This window comes from Acinonyx jubatus, chromosome B1 (genome assembly GCF_027475565.1).
Source record: "Acinonyx jubatus isolate Ajub_Pintada_27869175 chromosome B1, VMU_Ajub_asm_v1.0, whole genome shotgun sequence".
NCBI lineage: Eukaryota > Metazoa > Chordata > Mammalia > Carnivora > Felidae > Acinonyx > Acinonyx jubatus.
The window spans coordinates 47,176,546-47,185,217 of record NC_069382.1 but is presented as its reverse complement, the minus strand read 5'-3'; the positions used below and the strand labels follow the sequence as shown (position 1 = coordinate 47,185,217).

Here is an 8,672-nt window from a genome sequence, read left to right as displayed (position 1 = left end):
TCTCCCTCTCTCTCTGCCCCTCCCCCGTTCATGCTCTGTCTCTCTCTGTCCCAAAAATAAATAAACGTTGAAAAAAAAAATTAAAAAAAAAATTAAACCTAGAAATGCCATATGATCCAGTACTTACACCATCCAGTATTTACCACTCTCCCCCCAAATGGAAATACTAATCTAAAAAGGTACATAAGCCTATGATTATTGCAGCATTATTTATAACCGCCAAGATAGGGAAACAGTCATCAAGAGATGAATGGATGAAGAAGATGTGGTATAAATGCACAATGGGATATTTCTCAGCTGTTTTTAGAATGAGACCTTGCCATTTGTGACAATATCATTGGACCTAGAGGGTGTCAGACTAAGTGGAATGAGTCAGACAGAGAAAGACAAATACCATTATGATTTCACTCATATGTGGAATCTAAAAACCAAAACAAATGAACAAAAAACCCCAAACTACTAAAAGCAGAAACAGACCCACAAATACAGAGAAGAAACTGATGGTTGCTGCAGGGGAGGGGTGGATAGGCAAAATAGGGAAGGGGAGTGGGAGATATAATCTTCCAGTCATGGGAATAAAAGGCACAGCATAGGGAATATAGTCCTTGGTATTGCAATAGCGTTGTATGGTGACAGATGGTAGCTATACTTGTGGAGAGCAGAGCATAACGTGTAGAGTTGTCCAATCACTATGTTGTACACCTGAAACTAATGTAACATTGTGTGTCAACTATACTTCAGTGAAATACAGTGGGCAAAGGATTTGCATGGATATTTCTCCAAAGGAGGCATACTAATGGCCAACAAGCACTTAAAAGGATGCTCGACGTCTTTAGTCATTAGAGGAATATGATCAAACCTATAATGAGATAACACTTCACACCCAGTGGCATGGCTAGAATACAGGTGGCGGATAAGAGCAAGTGTTGGTGAAGGTGTGCAGACATTGGAGCCCTCGTATATTGCTGGTGAGAATGCACAACGGTGCAGCCACTTTGGAAAATAGTTTGACAGTTTTTCAAAATGTTAAACGTACAGTTACTACGTGAACCGGCAATTCTATTTGTAGGCATATGCCAAAGGCATATGTCCACGCAAAAACTTTTACACAGATGTTCATAGCACATTATTCATAGTAGCCAAAAAGTGGAAACAATCCAAATGCGCGTCAAATGAATGGATACATAATATGTGGTGTATCCATAAAATGGAATATTATTTATCAATAAAAGGGAATGAAATACCAACATATGCTATAACATGGATGAACTTTGAAAACATCATGGCCACATATTGTGTGATTCCATTTATATGAAATGTCCAGAATATGTAAGCACAAAGAAAGCAGATTAATGGTTCCCAGGGGCTTGCAGGAGGGAGAAATGGAGAGTAACTGCTGTGAGTATGGACTTTCTTTGTAGGGTGATGAGAATGTTCTAAAATTAAATGGTGATGATGGTTGCATGACTCTGAATGTACTAATGACCACTGAATTGTATACTTTCAAAAGATGAATTTTATGGTATGTGAATTATAGCTCCGGAAAGCGGTGACAAAAAAATTAGTTAACATCTTGGGGTGTAAAAGGGCAGAGCAGGAGTGGTTTCTTCATCAAGCTGTGCTTACCTCTCTAGAGAAACCCCCCAGGGACCACTGAGAAGACAGGTGACTTGGAGACACTGGGCTCTGTCAACAAATTCCATTATATTGCTTGGAGACCCCTGCCCTGAAATATCCTGAAGACGTTACAGTAGCAAATTCAGAAAATTAACTCCAAACCTGGATTGGGAGACATCATCAGGAAGGAAGGCATTCATGTCACTGAGCCCCTTCTGACATGACAGAGAGAATGGAGAACTGGTACAGATGGAAAGACTGGGGAGAGACGCCATCACACAAAGAATCCAATTTCGTTATTGTGGGCGTCTTTGCTCATTATTCTGATGAAAGGTGTGAGCCTGTGCCTTCAGTGCAAATGAAGATCGACGTGGAGTATCTGCTGGAAGGTAACAGTGTCCCAGCTGGCTGTCGCAGCCTGTGGAACCTGGGGTTAGCCTTAATCAGCAGCAAGCACAGTCAACCACGCTCTCTGTGGCTTGTTCCAGGTCACCCCGAAGAGGCCACCAGCTGGTGTTTTGGGAATCGAGCTGATGAGATATTATTATCTGCCAGTCTTCATTTTCAAAACATAAAAAGAGATTCAAATGAATGCAGAGAGCCTTGTTTTTAGCTCTCAGCAGAAGTGTGCATGAGGGATGGGAAACGGATAAACGTTTAAAGTGTGGAGGATATGAGAACAGAAATGCTCATAGGAGATCTGCTTGTGATACTAGGAAGCAGGAGGGTGTCCTACCTCCCCTTTTCTCTCCTGTCCACTCCCAATATCCTGTTTTAGGGTCTCCTCCCCTCCTATTTTGTCTTTGAAATTTCCCTTGACAAGTTCTCTGACTTCTACTTTAACCATGATTTCCAGTTTTGAAGCTGTTGTTTCCTTGCTGAAAAAATCTATGGTAAGTTAGAAAAAAAATTTTTTTAATTTATTTTGAGGGAGACAGAGCACAAGTGGAGGAGAGGCTGAGAGAGGGGGGCAGAGAGGGAGAGGAGGAGGAGGAGGAGGAAGAGGAAGAGGAAGAGGAAGAAGAAGAAGAAGAAGAAGAAGAAGAAGAAGAAGAAGAAAAAAGAAGAGAAGAGAGAGAGAGAGAGAGGGAGAGAGAGAATCCCAAACAGGCTCCATGCTGTCAGCACAGAGCCTGATGCGGGGCTTGAGCTCATGAACTGTGAGATCATGACCTGAGCTGAAATCCAAGAGTTGGACGCTTAAGTGACTGAACCACCCAGGCGCCCCCATGGTAAACTTCTTTAGATCACAGGATGAAGTACAACGTCTTCACATAGGATTCAAGTCCCCCATCGGGTCACAATATACTCATCCACTTTCACTTTCCTGTCATACCTCCGAAGTCCCTGGTGTATTTCAAGCATTTAGGGAGTATCCGTATCTTCTTTTCTTCACCTTGGGTATTCTTATTCATCCTTGAAGGCTCAGTTGAAAAGTATCTCCTCTAAGAAGCCTTTTCTGATTCCTCCAAGCAGGATTAAATACTCCATGGCATTCCCACAAGGCTACACCCCTTTTCCCAGCACAGAATACTTAGGTGGGTCAGCCAGTTATCTACACTGGGCTACACACTCTAAGAATAGGCTCTTAGTCTATTAGTATGTGTTCTTAGTCGCTAGTGCAATGTCTTCTCCATTCCAGTCTCTGTCAGTCTGTCAGTCTGTCTGTCTCTCTCATTTTTTTTCTTTCCAGTTTCATAATTTATTGTACAAATTGAGTACCACATGGTGAGTTGACATTAGCTTCTCCAGGCATGGGAACTTAACAGATGAGGTACACTTTAAAATCTGTTTATGTTGCTTTCACAGCTGGTGTTTTTTTAGACCTTAACTTGAAGTACAAGACCATCAAAGCGATGCCTCCATATGTGGCCAGTACACAGTTCATTCTACCTGTGAGAGTGTAAGAGCTGAAGTATTTTTTCATACCAGTGAATTGGAATTGGGCATCAGTTTCTGGACCTGCCATGATTTCCATCTTGCAAAAGACACCAATTCCGCTGGTTGTGTCCTTCAGCCTATGTGTCTCTCTCTTTTAATGAAGGCGATGGGCAGTGGGACCAGATAGGCAAATAAAATATAGGCTAAGATGAAATTCGAACTGGGGAAAGGTTGTGCTAGAAATTGGAAACTGCATCGTGTATGGTTTCTTTGTAAATGAAGGGCAGCAAAAATGAAGCCGCCAAGAATGAAGGTGGTGAGAAATTCCAGGATTGTCTGGGGACTTAGTGATTTGAAAATGGTGTCCTTACCAGGAAATTAAACTGAGCTCATTATCTCATTAACGTTTGACTGGAGAGGGAATATTCAGCTGAAATTGTATTATCTTTCCAATATGACAAGTTGATAACAACCTGGGATTTTGAAAGACATTTTGTTTTCTTAGCAAGAAATTCCACCAATACAAATGAGTATCCATGGAGAGGGATTCCATTTTAGAAAGATCCTTAAAGGCAAGAACCATGCGTGTCTAAATTGCTTTGTGTGCATGATAAATCCCAATGGTTCACAAAGGTATCTTTACACTAAGATTAAATCTCACCATCAACATATTGGAGTGGTTAAAAATTTTAACTGTTATACAAGATAATTGTGCTTGACCAGTCTTTTCCCTTCTCCCAAGAGATTCTTTGCCACGCAGATAACAATCCCAGCATGCTTATTAGAAGCTACCATTTTTAATGTCCTTCAATTTCCAACGGATATTACAAATTCTATGTTTGATTAGATTGTTTACATACAGCCTTGTTTTTCAAAGATGGAAGGAGAGATAGCGAGTTTCTTAAATTTGCTTGTTGGTCAGACAAACATCTACCTTACAAAGTAGAGGGGAACTGTGTTCTCGGGAGAAATTATCTTATTTCTAAAAGTAGGAGGAATGTGATATAGCGGAAAAACAATGGGAAGTTCTTTTTGAAGTCAGGGGCAAGGGTTTTAATTCCAATTACTCCACAAGTCTGTTTATTTTCAATTCTCTGTAAAGTAGGTAGAGGACATGCACCATAAGGGGGTCTAGGGAGAAGGGGGCTACCAAATGGTATCAAAACAGAGCACTTGATGTTTTGCCTGGTCGCAAAGACTCCCATATCTTAGCCTGGGCAAAGCAGGTGACAGCATGTGCTAAGCAAATATTCTGGGGGAATGACTTTAACTGATGTCTTTCAGACAAACTTCTGTCTCTGTTGCTCCTCTTAAAGCTTTCAGTTAATACTCAGTGGTAAGGAGTTTAGTACTTTTAAACTCTAATGGCTACAATCACTGTTTGCAGGGTATCTATAAACGCTTTACTTGGGTATGACAGCAAAAGTCTGAGGAAACACCCAGTGAGGTCACCGTTTTGAATAGTAGGCTTCTACACCTGTATGAAGGCAAGCTGAGGGAGTGTTGTCAGGCTGGCCCCAAATGCTCTTTGTGGAATTCTTTTGGATCTGCTTTATCTCATAAAGCAATGAGCACTTATGCTTGGGAAACTAAAATTGCACCCTTTTTACCTACTATAAGTTTTCCTCTGTATTTTCCATAGCGAGATGGATATGAAGCCCACACAATAAAGAGGTCACACACATAGTTTAAGGAGCATAGAAAGCTATAAATTCTCTCTGGGATCTCTACGTGAAGTTCAAGGTCTGCACTTGGAACGAAAGGAGCTTGGGGCTAGAGGTTGCCTGGGAAGGCTGGGACACAGCTCTTCAGGGCTGTGGAAGGAAGGGGTGGGGAAAGCAGTTAGTCAGCATCTGCAAATAACTTTGCACGAAGATGAAAAGGTAGCAACATCTGAATGAATGTTACAGGTGGCTGAATTAATTAACTCCAAATCCCAACACCCCCAAACATCCGGTGCTGGGATTAGGGAATCAGAGCTAGTTTACTAGTGAATCCCAAATCTCAGACATTATTTGGATTCAAATTGGAACTGTTGCAGAGGGATCCAGGTGGGAAAAAGATTAGGGAAATAGGGTGGTTGGATTTTTGCTTTCTCCTCTGGGAAAAACGATGGACTCTTTTACTTCTTCTCCTTTTGCTTCCTCATAGGTCTCACACTCTTTCTTCTTTACGTCTCTTCTACTGGCCATCCTTCTTCTTTTCCTTCTTCCCTCTACCCACCCATCTCTCTGCCTCCCTAGCATGGGATGCCTGTTCTCATCTCTTTTCACTCCCGTCAGCCACCCTTCACCACTGCTCTGGCTCCTCTCTCTTTCCGCTTTCCCCCTTCCTCTATTTGTGGTTTAGTTTTGCTTCAAGGCACGAGTGTAAACTGCTTCATGAGTGTCTCTCCATTCTGGAACATCTGATTCAACTAAAAAAAGTGAAAAAAGTGCTGCCAGGATGAAGGTGAACGGCCATCAAGAATGGCAGCGTGCAGGGGCGCCTGGGTGGCTCGGTCGGTTAAGCGTCCGACTTCTGCTCAGGTCGTGATCTCGCGGTCTGTGAGTTCGAGCCCCGCGTCAGGCTCTGTGCTGACAGCTCAGAGCCTGGAGCCTGTTTCAGAATCTGTGTCTCCCTCTCTCTTTGCCCCTCCCCTGTTCATGCTCTGTCTCTCTCTGTCTCAAAAATAAAACGTTAAAAAAAAAAATTTAAAATAAAAAAAAAAAAAAGAATGGCAGCGTGCATTAAAGGAGGTGGTTTCGAGGCTGTGTTCATGTGAAATGGTGAACACCCACGGCTGAGCACATCATTGGCAGATGGAGTTTTGGGTTCATGAGGACCAGGCACCTTATCATCACATCAAAGAACATTGGGTACCCTCAGCTTCTATGGTGATGTTTTTTTTGTTTGTTTGTTTCTTTTTTAATGTTTATTTATTTGCGAGAGAGCATACATGGTAGAGGGGCAGAGGGAGAGAGAGAGGGAGAGAGAGAATCCCAAGCAGGTTCTGCACTGTCAGTGCAGAGCCTGACTCGGGGCTTGAACCCGGGAACTGTGAGATCATGACCTGAGCCAAAATCAAGAGTCGGACGCTTAATTGACTGAGCCACCCAGGCGTCCCTATGGCAATGTTTTTGATGGAAAAAAAAAAAAGAGACTTAAGGGGAAATTAAGTCAGGGGAATCTATTTCTATGTAGAGATTTTAGAAATAGGGGTGAGATGGAGCTGATGAGGAAAGAAATTTTGGTTCCAGTAGAGTCTGCTATTCCTCCCAATTTATCTTCAGGCCTTGTGTCCCTGGGGAGGGGCATTTGCTACATAAACAGTGGCAATTATATTGTAACGAACTGGGCTATGGAGTCAGACTGACTAAAGTTTGAATTTTCTCTCAGCCATTCATTGACTATTTGACCTCAGATTTCCCAAGCTTTGAAAGGAGGGGTGATGAAACCTGCCTGGAGATAACACCTTGTGAAATGCTTGGAACAAGGTGTGTGTTCACTAAGTAATAGCTGCTGCTGTTATCATTCCCAGTGGGAAAAAGGCCTATGTAAATGCTTGGGTCGTGCTTCAAAGACCCTGCTACTGAAATGATCGCTTGGAGCCTTCACATTCTTTTAGAAAGAATGGTAGAGTTTTATGTGTCAGTGGAGCAGCTAAGCATGATATCTTAGACGAGGGTCAGCAAACTTTTTCCCGTAAAGAGCCAGATAGTAAATATCTCAGGCTTGGCGGGCCGCAGACTCTGTTCCAGCTGTTCAGCTCTGCCATTGTACCGTGGAAGCAGCCGTAGACAGTCTGTAAATGAACGAGCGTGGCAGGGTTCCAACACCACTTCATTTGTGGCTGCTGAAATTTGGATTTCATATACTTTTCCTGGGCCATGAAATATAATTTTTCATTTGATTTTTTTTTTTCTCCTAACCACGGAAAACCACAAAAACCATTCTTAGCGAGGGGGGCATGCAAAAACAGGGAGCTGGCTAGATTTTTTTTTTTAATGTTTATTTTTGAGAGAGAGAGAGACAGACAGAGCTTGAGCAGGGGAGGGGCAGAGAGAGAGAGGGAGACACAGAATCCAAAGCAGGCTCCAGGCTCTGAGCTGTCAGCACAGAGCCCGACGCGAGCTCGAACTCACGAACTACGAGATCTTGACCTGAGCCGAAGTTGGACGACCTACCAACTGAGCCACCCAGGCACCCCGGGAGCGCTCTAGATTTGACTTGAGGGCTGGCTGCAGATTGCTGACCCTAGTGTTAGAGCCACGAGATTCTAGGACATCAGTTTGCTTCCTTCCTTTGGGCCACAAATGGGGACTCAGAAGCACAGAGACTTTCTTTGCTAGGGTTGGAGTCTCTCTTGGCTAAGCAGCAGAGCTGAGACTAGGGTGTAGATCTTTTAATGACAGGTCTCCTGACGTTTGGTCCTTGCTGGAGTTTTGCTGACTTCTGCTGCTTCTTTGCTCTAAAACTTCCCTTAGTCTTCATACTGTGATATCATTTGTTTCTCTCAGAATACTTTCCAATCATCTTGCGTATTGATTGCTACAGAGATGCCATCACTTAGCACGGGAGGCAGAGTCAGATGCCTCAGGGACTGGGAAGTTGGCAGGCTTTGTCCTAGGCCATTTGGGAAATGTGGCACATTGGAGAGCTCATGCCACATCTGTGAGAGAAAATCCTATTCAGCCTCGATGACTGTGGCCTTCAAGAGTGAGTCCAGGGACTTTGAGACTTTTCAGGAGATGCTAGAAATCTGGATTTTTATGTGAAATTTCAAGATGTCAGCACGATGTGTAAAAAGCCCATGATGGGGGCACCTGGGTGACTCAGTCGGTTAAGCCTCCGACTCTTGATTCTGGTTCAGGTCATGATCTCTTGGTTCAGAGGATCGAGCCCCATGTCAGGCTGTGGGCTGACACCGTCAAGTCTACTTGGGATCCTCTCTCTCCCCCTCTCTCTCTGCCTCTCCCCTGCTCGCGTGTGCGCTTGCTCTGTCAAAATAACTGTTAGAAAAAGCCCGTGATGACCAGGCAAAGCATGACTAAAAAGCTATAGCCAGCCTTCAGGAGATCAGTTTGTAATCTTTATCTGAGACTGTCATTTCTTCACGGCACAACAGAAACACGAAGTATAAATATTTTGAAAAGGCTTTCTTGTTTCATTTAGAAATATATTGGTTAAAGTGT

At 43.2% G+C, this 8,672-nt stretch overlaps 1 protein-coding gene across 1 annotated transcript; it reads right to left on the bottom strand.

Annotated features, from left to right (window-relative positions):
* Positions 1-3,294: 3,294 nt before the first annotated feature.
* LOC106973114 (ATP synthase membrane subunit K, mitochondrial-like) lies at positions 3,295-3,632 on the bottom strand. The gene has a single exon (XM_053216630.1). The coding sequence runs from the start codon at positions 3,593-3,595 to the stop codon at positions 3,410-3,412; it is 186 nt and encodes a 61-aa protein (XP_053072605.1). The 5' UTR covers positions 3,596-3,632; the 3' UTR covers positions 3,295-3,409.
* Positions 3,633-8,672: the final 5,040 nt, after the last annotated feature.

Coding starts and splice junctions, on each gene's coding strand:
- LOC106973114 (XM_053216630.1), bottom strand. CDS start 3,595: ATGGAAATCATGGCAGGTCCAGAAACTGATGCCCAATTCCAATTCACT.